At 35.9% G+C, this 15,332-nt stretch overlaps 1 protein-coding gene across 5 annotated transcripts in view; it reads left to right on the top strand.

Moving 5' to 3' along the window:
• Positions 1-15,332, top strand: part of SPIDR (scaffold protein involved in DNA repair) — a 532,009-nt gene that overhangs the window by 35,649 nt on the left and 481,028 nt on the right. For all 5 annotated transcript variants that reach the window (XM_006170451.2, XM_006170450.3, XM_006170449.3 and 2 more), the window contains one exon: positions 8,288-8,451. In XM_006170451.2, the coding sequence (XP_006170513.1) occupies positions 8,288-8,451 (164 nt within the window). The remainder of the gene's footprint in view (positions 1-8,287; positions 8,452-15,332) is intronic.

Genomic DNA, 15,332 nt, shown 5'->3' with positions numbered 1-15,332 from the left:
CAGGAGCCATGAGGAATCTTCTTTTCGGAGTATTATTTTTTAAAGCTTATCAGGTAGTTCACCAGTGGAGATCTGACTGCCACTCCTTTATTGTCATTAGAGTGACTTCCACTATGTTTTCTGGAACAATAGTATCTGATTAAAGAAGACTTTTTTTCTTTCTTGTTTACCCCATTCTTTTAACTTCAACTGAATTTTTAAAAATCTTTTTTAAAATGCCTTTCAGGTATTAAAGTTGTTTTTGTTTTTGTTTTAAGAGAGAGATTTTTGCTATAGGGTGCATGGACTTGCCAGAGAGACAGAAAGTGAGAAATCACCCTCTGTGAGAGAAGATCACACCACAGTCCCTTCTCCTCAGTCTCCTCTTGGGTTTTTGGCACATACGCCTGGCTTAAGTTTCAAGTTGCCAGGTCTGAGACTTGAACCTCATTGAACCTCATGGGAGTCCAGTGCCTTAACCACTATACCACCTTCTAGCCCCAAAGCTGTATTTTTTAAATGTTATTTCACTTTGCCAAAAAGTGAAAGAGTTGCAAGATCATTACTATCAAATCTACGGAATAGGATCAAGATATCTTACTAGCTGCCTTAAATTGCTGAAGCAGTTTTTAGGGAGTATGTATGCTCATACTGTAGGAGAGGTTTATATTAAATGTTATACTTCAGAATTATGTTTAGTTTAGTGAGACCAGCACATGGCATAGTGATTATGCTGGACTTCCACTTGGCTGACGGTGTTTCGAGTCCCAGACCTGGAAACTTGAAATTCAGTCTGGGGCATGTATGAGCATGCCCAAAATCCCAAGAGGAGATGAAGGAGAAGGGACTGTGGAGCGGCCATCCTCCGGGGGTAGGTGGGAGGAATGATTTCTCTCTTTCTGTCTGTCTCTTTCTGTCTCTCTAGAGAGCACATGTGCCCTATTAACAAAAATCTCTCTCTCAAAAACAATTATATTGAGGGGACCAGTAGTTAGCATAATGGCTATGTCGCTGGACTCCCATGTAGTCAGCCGCGGTTTGCATCCTGGACCCGGTGGCTTAAAACTCACGCCGGGCACGTGTGCATGCGTGCCCAAGATCCTGACAGGAGAATGAAGGAGAAGGGATTGTGGCGTGGCCATACCCCTGCCGGGTGATTTCTCACTTTCTGTTTCTCTGTCTCTCTCTCTCTGTCTGGCGAGCACACGTGCCCTATAGCAAAATAAATAAATAAATAAATAAAAAACAACTCTCCAAAAAAAAAAAGAAATGGTAAAAAATAAATAAATAAATAAACAAACAAACAATTATATTTAGTAATTATTCTTAACTTTAAAAGCAATAGATTAGAACCAATACACTTGACTATTTAATATATGAAAATAATTTAACTTTCTGACTTAAAATTTTGCAAAAATGGGATCTAGATAATGCTTATGAAGTAAACAAAAACTGAAATAACTTTAGTTGTTTCCTTACTGAATAAACAAATTTAGAAAAAAATTAGTAAAAACTACTTGAAAAGTTTTTTCTAATAAAGGACTATTTAAATAAACTGTGGTTGACCATAATCCCTTGGGATAACTGTGATCATATATGATTTATCTTTCCTCCTTTCCCCCCTTCTTGTGCTTCTCTCCTCTACACTTCCAGTTCTCTCCTCCTTTTTTACTTTAGTTTATTTATTTAGAGATAGATTTTTGCTATGGAGTATGTGTGCTTACTGGAGAAACAGAGAGAGAGAGGGAGGGAGAGAGAGAGAGAGACAAAAAGGAAGAAATCACCCCCTGGGGAGATGGTCACACCATAATCCCTTCTCCTCCATTCTCTTCTTTGCATTTTGGTACACATGAATATACGCCCAGTTGAGTTTCAAGCCACCAGGTCCGGGACTTGAACTGTGGTCAACTATGTGGGAGTCCAATGACATGACCATTAGGCTATCTGCTGGTCCCTCCTTTTAATAACACCTGGTAGCATTTTTTGAGTTTTTGCTTTGTCCCAGATACTTCATTAGATATTATCTATGTTATTTTCCTTTGCTATCTACTATAGCACATGAAGTAAGAAATATCCTTATTTTACATTTAAAAATTGGGACTTGGAGAAGTCTCTTGCACAGGATCACATAATTAATACGTGTGACAATTGATAATCGTCAGAGCTGTGTGTCTAAGGTCAGTGCTGTGTGCTTCAACACTGTTCTAGTGTTTACCAAGCTAGGCTTCATATCAGAATTACTTGGTGAATTTTTAAAAATAATAGTTTTTAGACCTTCTTGTAGTCCTATTGGATTAAGAATCTCTGAGGCAAAAGCCCCAAAACTGAGATTGAGAAGGGTCTGAGTGAAAATTGTCAGGGTACTTATTTTTTCCTCAAAAATTTCTCCCTCTATTTGATATTATATATTTTGGTAAAATTTCTTGTCTTATTAGATACTCATATTCCTCATTTGTAAAATGCAAATTTTAGTCTAATAATAGTCTTCTTGCTTCATAAAATTATTGTGACCACATGAGTGCCCGACTTATTTCTCTCTTGCCATTTTATAGCACTCAGTATGTTATTATCTGGGGTCTGCTGTAAGGTAGAATCGTGCTGTTTCTTTCTTATACTTGTTTATTTTGTATTCCAAGTGTCTACAATGGTACAGTGGACCCCTAGAAGGCTGTTACTTTATTGAGTGAGTGAGTGAATAAGGAATGAATGAATGTTGTACAACTGTACAATGTTGGTAGCACCTCTGAGGGTACCTACATTCCTCTGGCTCTTGTGGCTTTCACCATGGTACTTCAGCAGCCTGTAGGATGTCTCATGTTCTCCCTCAAAACTAAATGGAATTTAGACATGGAAAGTAATTGCAATTTTGGTTCTTTTAGCCAGGAGACTCTTAATCCAATAGGGCTATAAGAAGGCCCAGGAGTATTTTTTCTTTTTTGAAATTTATTTTTATTTTCTTTATACATTTAATCCATATACATCACTTAACTTATAAATTCAATTTACCCAACATGAATACACTTAAGTGTTATCCCTTATATTGTTGGACAGTAGACACAACCACATCACAATTATAACAAAATAAATCATGAACCTCTTCATAAACAAACATTCTTTGTGATTAATGCATAAGATTTAAGACTTAGAAATAACACTATGATGCCATCCAAACTCCTTTGCTGTGATATCTGCATAATACATCAATCATATCTGTAATACTTACTCTTTTTGATGGGTAAGATCCCTATTCCCTTATGTTAAATTGTTAATGTCTTTTCCAATAATTAATTTACTACTTATTTTTGCCTTGATGATTTCTTTTTCCAGTTTCTTTAGAACTTTTTATTTACTTTTTAAAATTGATTACTTTATCTAAATTTTACTTACAAATAGGGATCTTGCTTAAAAGCCATTCACATCTAAGTTTTTAAATCTAATGTACTTTTTAAAATTAATTAATTTATTTACATTTAATCACATCTTTACAGTGTACAACTTTTTTTTGGGGGGGAAGAGGTTTTCGCTATAGGGTGCGTGCGCTCGCCAGACAGACAGAGAGAGACATAGAGATAGAAAGCGAGAAATCACCCCCCAGGGGGGATGGTCACGCCACAATCCCTTCTCCTCCATTCTCCTCTCAGGATCTTGGGCACGCACGCATACGCGCCCGGCGTGAGATTTAAGCCACCGGGTCCGAGACAAGAACCACGGTCGACTACGTGGGAGTCCAGCGACATAGCCATTACGCTAACTGCTGGTTCCCTACAACATTTCTTTATCCAGCACAAACACTATGCATGTCAGTCAAGCCAAAGATATTACTCTATAACTTATCAGCAAATAGCTTCTTATTTTTTTGTCAATTAAGCATACTTTTACTTTTTTCCTTTCCCCCTCTCCCTTCCATACTAAACTTTTTTTCCATATTTTATTGATTCACAAAATATGTTAAACTAAAAATATGGACAAAGCTAGAATCTAGTCACAAATGTGCTGTAATTTACTTCTGCAATATTTTTTTTCTGAAAATTTTTTAACTTAATTTACATTCATTCCTTAAGCATCGTCACAGCATACAAAACGTGATTTCCCATCTGTAAGTACTGCATAATGGCTTAATCATGCATGCTATCATCAAAAATTTTCCATTTCTAGTTTCTCCCCTATTTCTGACCCTCTGTCCTTTCCCACCCTCTTTTCACATTATCTCTGGTGTCTACAGTTGTCTTCCTTTCCTCCTCACATTGCATTGATTACACAATTTCTTAAATAATCTAACTACTTTCAATAGCAAGTTCACTTGGTAATTTCAAGAAAAGCAGTTTTAACTTAAATCAAAGAAATGCTAAGGAACTTAGCTTAAAACTTAAAGCCAGGAAACAGGTTAGGATTCTGTTCAAATGGTAGGTACATGAGCCTATCAACAGCTCAAGACAGAACACAAATCCTTAAAACTGGACAACAAAGTCTAGAAGAAAATCAGCAATGTTTTAGTCAAAAGTTATAAAATAATGTTTCACCAAATCAATCTCATGTACTTCATCTTCTATTATTGTCCAAGTTTCCCAGTTAAATTCTGGGATATAATATTCAATTCCAGACTTGTCCCTATTATTAAGTTGGCCATTTTTTTAGTTTTTGAACTCTTATTTCTATGTGACCGTATTTAATTTTCCTGATATAGGACTCCCTCAAGAACTTCTTGGCGATCTGGTCTGGTGCTAGTCAATTCTTTCAGGTTTTGTTTATCTGAGAAAGTTCTTGTCTTTTTTTCCCACATAAAGGATAATCTTGCCGGGTACAGTATTCTTGGTTGAAATTGCTTTTCCCTTAACACTTTGAATATATTTTCCCATTCTTTCTTCGCTTGCATTGTTTCCGATGAGAGGTCTGCTGTTATCCTGATGGGATATCCTTTATAGGTAACTTTATGTTTTTCTCTTGCCAATCTTAGTATCCTGTCTTTGTCTGTGGTCAATCAGGCTATAATGTATCTTGGAGGAGATCTTCTTGGGTTGATTCTATTTGGGGTCCTTTGTATTTCCTGGGACTGGATCTTTGAGTGCCTCTCTAGATTTGGAAAGTTTTCTTGCAGGATTTCATGGAATAGATTACCAATGCCCTTATGAGTCTCTTCGCTTTCTGTGATACCAGTTATCCAGATGTTTGGACGTTTGATGATATCTAGTATTTCTTGTATAGTATTCTAAATTTTGGGGGCCATTTTCTGTCTTCGTGGCGGATTTTTCTAGTCCAGCAATTTTTTCTTCTATGTCTGAGATTCTATTTTCTGTATCTAGTCTGCTTTTAATACTTTCAAGGGAGATTTTGACTTCCTATATTATAGCCTTCATCTCTAACAGTTCCATTTGATTCTTTTGTAAAGTATGTAATTTCTCTTTTAGATCTTGCAAGAATTTCCTCACCTCCTGAAACTCGTCAGCTCCTTTCTCCTTTCTCTTCTGCAGTCTCTCTTCTCTTCCATCTCTGTTAGCTTTGCCATTATGAATGTTCTGAATTCTTTATCAGACATTTCCATGATTTCCATTGAACTTTCTGTGGATGAAGAGGAGTTATTCTTTTCCCTTGGAGGAGAGGTGTTTTCTTGCTTTCCCATATTTCTTGTGGCCCTGCAGTGATTTCTAGTCTTCTGATGGATGGTGTGTTTCTTTCTAATTCTTGAAGTTCAATCTGAATTTACAGGAGTGAGCAGAAAGAGGTGATCTGGAATCTCTTTGCCATTCCATTGTGATCTGGAATTTCTTTGCCATTCCATTGTGATCTCTTTGTGCAGCAGATTCAGTAGATATTAAGAAATATGTTAACCCTAATAGTATTTGAATGTTTGGCTGTAGTTCCCTTAGATCTATCTAGAAACACAGTAAATGAATATTGAAGAGAGGAGAGATGAGATTAAAAGAAAAAGAAAAAGAGAGAGAGAGAGAGAGAGAAAGAGAGAGAGAGAAATAACAACAACAAAGAAACAGATAAAAAAGGAAGGAAAAAAATTAAAAACTAAAAAAATGATTTTTTTTTTTAAAAGCACAAAATAGAAAATCACGAAGTGCACTTGTGCACCACAGGAAATCACTAGTTCTTAGGAGCCATGAGGAATCTTCTGATGGCCTGCCTCTTGCCTCTTCTGCCTGTGTGGGAGGAGGAGAGGGGATTATTAACAAGAAAAAAGGCAGGGCTGAAAGCAAGAGAATACTTTACCTTACAAAATTTTTAAAAGGAAAAATTGCCAAAAAATGAGAAGACAGAAGCAGAGAGACACAGAGACAGAGATAGGAGGCTAGAGGAGCTCCCTACCACTCAAGCTTGTGGGCTGGACACTGAATTATCAGTAGGAAATCTTCATTTCTCTTTAGCCCTGAAATCGCTGGTTCTCAGGAGCCATGAGGAATCTTCTTTTCGGAGTATTATTTTTTAAAGCTTATCAGGTAGTTCACCAGTGGAGATCTGACTGCCACTCCTTTATTGTCATTAGAGTGACTTCCACTATGTTTTCTGGAACAATAGTATCTGATTAAAGAAGACTTTTTTTCTTTCTTGTTTACCCCATTCTTTTAACTTCAACTGAATTTTTAAAAATCTTTTTTAAAATGCCTTTCAGGTATTAAAGTTGTTTTTGTTTTTGTTTTAAGAGAGAGATTTTTGCTATAGGGTGCATGGACTTGCCAGAGAGACAGAAAGTGAGAAATCACCCTCTGTGAGAGAAGATCACACCACAGTCCCTTCTCCTCAGTCTCCTCTTGGGTTTTTGGCACATACGCCTGGCTTAAGTTTCAAGTTGCCAGGTCTGAGACTTGAACCTCATTGAACCTCATGGGAGTCCAGTGCCTTAACCACTATACCACCTTCTAGCCCCAAAGCTGTATTTTTTAAATGTTATTTCACTTTGCCAAAAAGTGAAAGAGTTGCAAGATCATTACTATCAAATCTACGGAATAGGATCAAGATATCTTACTAGCTGCCTTAAATTGCTGAAGCAGTTTTTAGGGAGTATGTATGCTCATACTGTAGGAGAGGTTTATATTAAATGTTATACTTCAGAATTATGTTTAGTTTAGTGAGACCAGCACATGGCATAGTGATTATGCTGGACTTCCACTTGGCTGACGGTGTTTCGAGTCCCAGACCTGGAAACTTGAAATTCAGTCTGGGGCATGTATGAGCATGCCCAAAATCCCAAGAGGAGATGAAGGAGAAGGGACTGTGGAGCGGCCATCCTCCGGGGGTAGGTGGGAGGAATGATTTCTCTCTTTCTGTCTGTCTCTTTCTGTCTCTCTAGAGAGCACATGTGCCCTATTAACAAAAATCTCTCTCTCAAAAACAATTATATTGAGGGGACCAGTAGTTAGCATAATGGCTATGTCGCTGGACTCCCATGTAGTCAGCCGCGGTTTGCATCCTGGACCCGGTGGCTTAAAACTCACGCCGGGCACGTGTGCATGCGTGCCCAAGATCCTGACAGGAGAATGAAGGAGAAGGGATTGTGGCGTGGCCATACCCCTGCCGGGTGATTTCTCACTTTCTGTTTCTCTGTCTCTCTCTCTCTGTCTGGCGAGCACACGTGCCCTATAGCAAAATAAATAAATAAATAAATAAAAAACAACTCTCCAAAAAAAAAAAGAAATGGTAAAAAATAAATAAATAAATAAACAAACAAACAATTATATTTAGTAATTATTCTTAACTTTAAAAGCAATAGATTAGAACCAATACACTTGACTATTTAATATATGAAAATAATTTAACTTTCTGACTTAAAATTTTGCAAAAATGGGATCTAGATAATGCTTATGAAGTAAACAAAAACTGAAATAACTTTAGTTGTTTCCTTACTGAATAAACAAATTTAGAAAAAAATTAGTAAAAACTACTTGAAAAGTTTTTTCTAATAAAGGACTATTTAAATAAACTGTGGTTGACCATAGACTGGAATATTATATTTGAGAATATTTCCTGTTTACTGATAAGGGAAAAAAAAACAATATGTAAAGAGAAAAAAGTCAAGCTGTGTAAAAAAATGAGGAAGAAAGAATAGTATATGTTTAATTTAATTGAATAAGCTGGAGAAACTACAAAGATACAAAAAAAGATAACTTAGAATTGGGGTGAGGGTAAGAGTTGGAAGAAACAGGGTGACTAGAGATGAGAGTAGAAATTAATATATTCATGCTGCTACATAATTTACAGAAGTATGTGAAGAGAGGGAAAACTATATTCCTGAGAGTGAAAAATTGATTAAAAAGATAAAGGAAATATAAAATTTGAGAAGTTCAAAATTATATATTTTTTTTAGGTGAATTACCATTTATTGACTGGAAAATTGACAGTGACAGGGAAAGTGCTAATGAATATGATGAGTCTGAAGATGGCGAAAGTGCTGTGGAGATCTCTGACTGTGCTTCTTGTGCAAGTAGTCATTCTTTGACAAGTGATGACAAACTGTCTGGACTTCCTAAGGTAAGAATGAATGATTTAAAAAACTTTTATCCTTTTTCTGATTTTTTAAAATATTTTATTTTATCTCTCTTATACATTCAGTCACATACATACCTTAGCTTGTAAAGTGAATGTTCCAATGTGAATACGTTTCTCACTAGTCCATGTAGGGATACTGTACAAATTATCATCAACAGATAATAACCCATTTCTGTGACCCATAAAAATCATAGCTTTTTGCTGCTTTATTCTTTCCCTTCTTTAGGACATGCACTTCCGCCTCAGTGGACTTTTACAAAACCATTATCTCCATATCACATACTTGTGCTATACTTTTAAACAAGAGTAAATTGTGAGCTCTCTTCTCATCCACTCCCTATCCCCAACTACACATTCAATTTTTTCTGTCCTTCCATCCACCTTGTACAGTTTATCAAGGTTTGGTCAGGTAAGTACTCAACATTTGTATAGTTGAAAATAATAATATTGATAACCAAGGCAGATATTAATGATCATTATTTTCCTTTCTCAACTTTTTGTTTTCCTTGGACTTAGTAATTACTTTGGCTTTCTCATTACCTAGTTTTACTTTCTGTTAATAAAGTCTTAGTTTTCATTGTTATTTAGCTCTCTCAGATGATCAGACATAGTAGGCATTCTGTCCCTTTAATTTTCTTGAGGAATTCTTTCCCACAAGCTCTTTGTTGCCCCACTTTGAACTCCTCATCCACTCTGCTTTGTGGACATTGCCACCCTGAGGTTTTCCTTCACTATCTTTTGGAGAATTTGTAAACTGCTCTCCTGCATAGAGCTTCTTTTTCCTGGGTTTCATGTTTTCCTCTTTCTTTGTTTTTATCCTTATTTGGTTGAATACATCTTCTAGTAGTTTCACAAGAAATTATTTATGGAAGATAATCTTTTGAGACTTGGCATATCTGAAGATGTTTTTCATGTGTGATTGAAAATTTGTACAGAACTTTAGGTTGGAAATAATTTTTTTTCAAAGTTTTGAAAGCATTACTTCATTATTTTGTTGAAGAGTTTTTATCAGTAAGCCTGAAGGGGGCTAGCTAGTGATACAGTAATAATACAATGCTGTAAAGTCCTGAAACCTCATCAGAAGGTTCTGGGTTCATGTCCTGTGATTTTCTTGTACAAACTGTGCTTATTATCTGGGCTCTCTGAGGCTGGAGATGGATTGTGATGTGAAGGTCTCATAAGGAGTACCTGACTATTTCTCTTTCTGCCTCTCTCTGATGGAAGAAATAGATACATTTAAAAAAAAAAAAATAACAAAACCCTGACCTAGTCTCATTCTTACCATTTTTATTTATTTATTTATTTATTTATTTATTTATTTATTTTTCTTTCATGAGAGGTGGGAGGTACCTTAACAACATCTTGGCATGCCATAATCCTCCTCCTATCAGATTTATAAATAGTTGTATTAATCACCAGGCCACCGACTGGCCACCTCTTTTTCATTCTTTATTCTTTATTCTTTATTCCCTCTCTCTGAGTAATTTCAAATGACCTGTTTTCAAGCTCACTGAGCCTTCTGTTTGATTAAGTTTGCTGCTAAAGTTGCGTTTTTTTCATGTCAATCATTGTGTTCTTTACCTGCAGAACTGTTTGGTTCTATTTATTATTAGGTTGTTGGGAAAGTCATGACATATCTTTCTATGTTTTTCTATGCAAAAACACATGTGTCATGACTTTCCCGACAGCCCAGCAATTTCCATCTCCTTGTTGAATTTCTCATTTGGTGTATTGTTTTTCTGATTTCATTTAGTTGTCCGTATGTATTCTATTGTAGTTCATTGAGCAGTTTTAAGACAATTACTTCTAATTCTTTGTGAGACATTTTATAAATCTCCATTGCTTTAGAGTTGGTTACTGGTGTTTGTTTTGTTTTGCTCTTTAGGTAGTATCATATTTCTGATTGTTCATGATCCTGTTGCCATACATTGATGTATGCACTGGAATTAATTATTTCTTAACTATACCAGAAAACATGCCATGATTTAATATTTTCTGTTGACTTTTTGCACTACAGACTGGACTAGAAACTCTTTACCTCTAGAAACTCCTTTAGTATGGAAGTAAAGATTTCTATTATAGTGTGGTCTGCCTTTTCTTGTTATTGTTACAATTCCTTCTCCTCTGTGCTTAGTAAATTTTTCTCATAATATTCCCTTACTGCAGTGGTTACGTCAATGGTTGACTACCTGTTACATCTATTTCTGGCTTTTTAATCACCACATTTTATTTGACAGAGATGACTTTCTTGTGTATAACTTTATATCAAAAATAAACAGTGTCTTTGTAATTTTAATGTTTTGTCTAATATTTCATAAACAGGCACTAAACTAATGAAATAAAGAAGTATTCAATAAAGTTAGCTTCATGTATTTTTCTTGTTTTGACTAAAAGGAATGGTGGATTTATATTCACTGTAGATTATTGCCATCACTGAACTAAAAAATTAATTTTACTACTAATTTGTTCAAAACTTTAATTTGCATTTTGAGAATATCACTTTCTTTGAACTTTAAATTTTTTTCTTGGTTTTATTTTTGGGAGAATATTCTGTGATCCAAGAATTCATTTATTTTTTAGATTTTTGCCATGGGGCTTATGTACTCTCTGGAGAGGGGCAGAAAGAGACTGAGAGGAACAGAGAAAAAGCACACTGTAGTGGGATGACCACACCACATTCCCTTCTCTGACATTCTTCTGGTATTTGGGGCACACACACACACACACACACACGTGCCCAGTATGATATTCAAGCCACCAGGTTTGGGACTTGAACCATGGTTGACCATATGGGAGCCCATCACTAAACCACCATGCCATATGCTGTTCCCTACATTTAGTTTTTGAAAGCTACTATAAGTAATCATTACAGGAATAACATCAATGCTGCATGAATAGAGATGCTGGATGGTTGGCTGCGTTTGCTAGGTAACTAAAACTCTCACACAGAACCTTTGTATTGCTTATAATTTGAATTCATACTTTGTTAAAGGAACAAATTATATTATGATACAGAATTTTCAGTTTTTATTTTTTTACATTTATTTATTTATTTATTTATTTATCTACTTATCTATTAGTTGTGATTTTCAAGCCATCAGGTCTGGGATTCGAACTGTGGGTGTCCATGTGGGAATCTAGTGCCTGAACCACAATGCCACCTGATAGCCCCCAGTTAATCCTTTAATTATAAAATATACAGTTATAAGAAGGGGATTGAGGGATCTAATGTTCTCAAAATATAAACTATTTCTGTGACAAGAATATTAGAAAAGTTTACTTGCTCCTTTTAAAAATTTATTTAATTTAATAATATATAAAAAAAACAGGGAACCAGCAGTTAGCGTAATGGCTATGTCGCTGGACTCCCACGTAGTCGACCGCGGTTCGTGTCCCGGACCCGGTGGCTTAAAACTCACGCCGGGCGCGTGTGCGTGCGTGCCCAAGATCCCAAGAGGAGAATGGAGGAGAAGGGATTGCGGCGTGACCATCCCCCCTGGGGGGTGATTTCTCGCTTTCTGTCTCTATGTCTCTCTCTGTCTGTCTGGCGAGCGCACGCGCCCTACGGTGAAAATCTCTCCAAAAAAAAAAAAAAAAAGAACATAGCTTCAAATGGCTTTTATCTCAAAGGAGAAAAAAAGGGGGAACAACTCACATATACTGAACAGCTGTTGGACTTTATACTGCACTAGTTGCTGTGTATTTATACTCGAACCTTAAAATATTCTTGTAAAGTAGATATTGTTATGCCCAACTTTCAGAAAAGGAAACTGTGAGATAAGACAGATAGCTGTAGGTGAGTTACTTATATAGTGAGCAGAGACAGCTGTGATTGAAACCTTGCCACATACTAAGTATTCAGGTGTTAGCCAAATGCCTCAAAGTCTACATTAATCATTCAGTTATATTATAAAAACAAGCATATGGGCATAACTTTGAAAGATATGGTCATAGAGAGAAGACTTTTGCTTGCTAAGTATTAAAATATTCAACACCTCTTCCATGAAGTTACTCTTCAATTTGAGTGCAATTGTTTTTCTTAATAGCTTTGTATTTTATTTTTTAAATATTTCATAAATTAATTTATTTAATCAGTAAAAATGCATATTCTTATTTGCTATTCATTTTCTGACATAATACATTTTTTCATTTTGCAGTAAAATTCCATCAAATATGGCTTTTATTTAATTTTTTTTAAATCTTGAGAAAATATTGTAAAAGTCATTCTATTGGGACCAGCAGATGTTGTGATAGTTAAGGTGCGGGACTCCCACGTGGTTGGCCATGGTTCAAGTCCCAGACCTGGTGACTTGTTTTCTCACTTTCCCTCTCTGTCTCTCTCTCTCTGTCTCTCTCTGGTGAGCACATGTGTTCTGTAGCAAATTTAAAAATAATAAATGAAATTAAATAAATAATTCTTAAAAGAAGAATTATTTAACTTTACTTATTTATTTATTTAAATTGACCAGAGAGGGAAGCGTGAGTGAGTGAGTGAGAGAGAAAGAGAGAAAGTGAGAAAGCAAGTCATCAGATCCAAGACTCAAACCATGGTCAGCCATGTGGAGGTCTACCACCCTTAAACACAGCAACACCTGTCAGCCCCAATAATTCTTTTAAATATCCTATCCTCTGAGTTTGTAACATTATCATTTTTATTTTCTGTTTCACAGACTTTGAATCTTAAATTAGCTTTTAAAAATTATTTTTTATTTACATTTAACCATTATACATCTTTATGGTATACAGTATGGTTTTTCACAGTATGCATACAGTATATTGTAGTCAAGTCAAAGATATTCCCATATATCATTTTCAACTGAGAACTTAAAATTCTTGTGTTTCTTTAATGTTTTTCTCCTGAGCTTTTTCCACTAGCTCCCCACTAACCAATCTATGTTTTTTAACTAGAGAATTTAATCTATTAATATCCAAGGTTATTGTTTATATTTGTGAACTTTATCCCTACCATCTTGTTGGTCATTTTCTTTTTTTAGTTGTTTTGTGTTCTCTTATTTTTTTGGTCTCCCTTTCATTTTCCTGAGGTATTTCCTTAAGTATTTTGTAAAGACTTGAACTAGTATTGGTAAATTCTTTCAGTTTTTGTTTATCTGGGAATGATTTTATTTCTCCTTTTATTTCTCCTTTTATTTCTCATTTGAAGGATACTTCTTCCAGATATTGTATTCTTGCCTAGAGTTGTTTTTTTTTTTCATAGTTTTTAATATGTCTTGTCATTCTCTCCTTGACTATATTCTCTCAATTTAGAGATTTGAAGTTAGTCTAATAGGTAACCTTTGTAATTAACTTGTTTCTCTCATCATTTAAAAATATTGTCTTTGTCTTTGATTTTAGCCAATTTGGCTATAATATTGCCTGGAGAGGACCCAAGTTTTCAGATAGTATTTCATAAAAGAAGTTTTCTATCCTATCACCAATGTCCTTGTTTCTGTAATACTCATGTTGATATTCTGCTGTTTACTGGTGTAGAAGTTCCCTCACACACGCTGTTCTCATTTGTTGTTGTTGTTGTTGTTATTTTTTTCATTCTTTCTATTAGCTTGGACTAAATCATAATTTTTGTCTTTAGGGTCAGAGATTTTTTTCTGCATAGTCTAATCTATTAATACTTTCAAGGGAGGTTTTTATTTCCTGTATTGTATTCTTCATCTTTCAGAAGTTCTGTTTGATTCCTTTCTAGAGTGTCTGTTTCTTTAAGGAATTTCTCTTTCATATCATGGAATGATTTTTCTTATTTCCAGCAGTTGATTGTCTGATTTCTCTTGCCTCTTATTTTTTTTTACAGTTACTATTCTGAATTTTTCTTCTGACATTTCTACAATTTCTTGTGTTTTATCCATTGTAGGTGAAGTTATTGTACTCCTTTAGGGGAGAGTTTTTTTGTTGTTGTTCTCTTGTATTTCTTGAGTTTCTGCAATTATTATTATTATTTTTTAATTTGCTATAGGGCACCTGAATTCATAAGACAAAGTGAGAGAGGGAGAGAAGGAAAATAAGAAAGCAAGTTGCCAGATCCAGGACTCAAACCACAGGCTGCCACTTGAGAATCTAGCACCTTAACCACCTCACCACCACTGGCCCTCTGCATTGATTTTTAGGCATCTGGAGAAATACTCACTTCCTAATTTTTTGGAGTGGGTTCTGTAGTGCTGGGAAGAGGGGGAGAGAACAGCTGTATTCCCCAAGTGAGTCCCTGGCAATGTGGTTCAGAAAAGACTAGTGACCAACAATGTCTTGCAGATCAGAGCAGGTTTTACATAGCCTATATGTGAAACAGTTGAAGGAGTTGGAGCTCCAGAAGAGCTGTGGTGGCATCAGTTGGAGCAGATAACCATTTTACTGGACTTGAGTCTGAGAGGAGGCAGTACGTGTGCCTGCCCTGCCTGCCAAACTGGGGGGTTGTGGGAGTTACTGCCCAATTGCCTCAGTCTTTTGGAATAAGGCTGATCTCTTGCATTTTCTCCCTCCTGGCTTTGGAGACTTGATTGTACATGGAGCTCCACCTGCTGGCTGGCTTGCAGCAGGATTGTGTAATTCTGTTGCCAGGTCATTGGGGTGGGAGGTCCTATGTTCTTTTTTTCTTTTTATCTCCTGAAGCTGTATTCTGTTGTGCTTCCCTATGATGTGTGTTAGCTCCCTGGCATTTTCCTTGTTCGTCAGTGGGTGAGAGTGCTGTAGTCCATATTGGGAGGCTGGTGTTCAGAGTTTCAGAGGAGAGTTTCTCTCATATTTCTCTGGAGTGGAGGTTTTTGAGAAGAAATCCTCCAGAGTCCCATTGGCTTCAGATGGTTGTCTCTTTCCTTTTGCATGTAGAAACCATGAAATCTATTAATAGAAGTTCCTGC

This window comes from Tupaia chinensis, unplaced genomic scaffold (genome assembly GCF_000334495.1).
Source record: "Tupaia chinensis unplaced genomic scaffold, TupChi_1.0 Scaffold148488_1, whole genome shotgun sequence".
NCBI classification, from domain to species: domain Eukaryota; kingdom Metazoa; phylum Chordata; class Mammalia; order Scandentia; family Tupaiidae; genus Tupaia; species Tupaia belangeri.
This window is presented reverse-complemented; position numbering and strand designations above follow the sequence as displayed.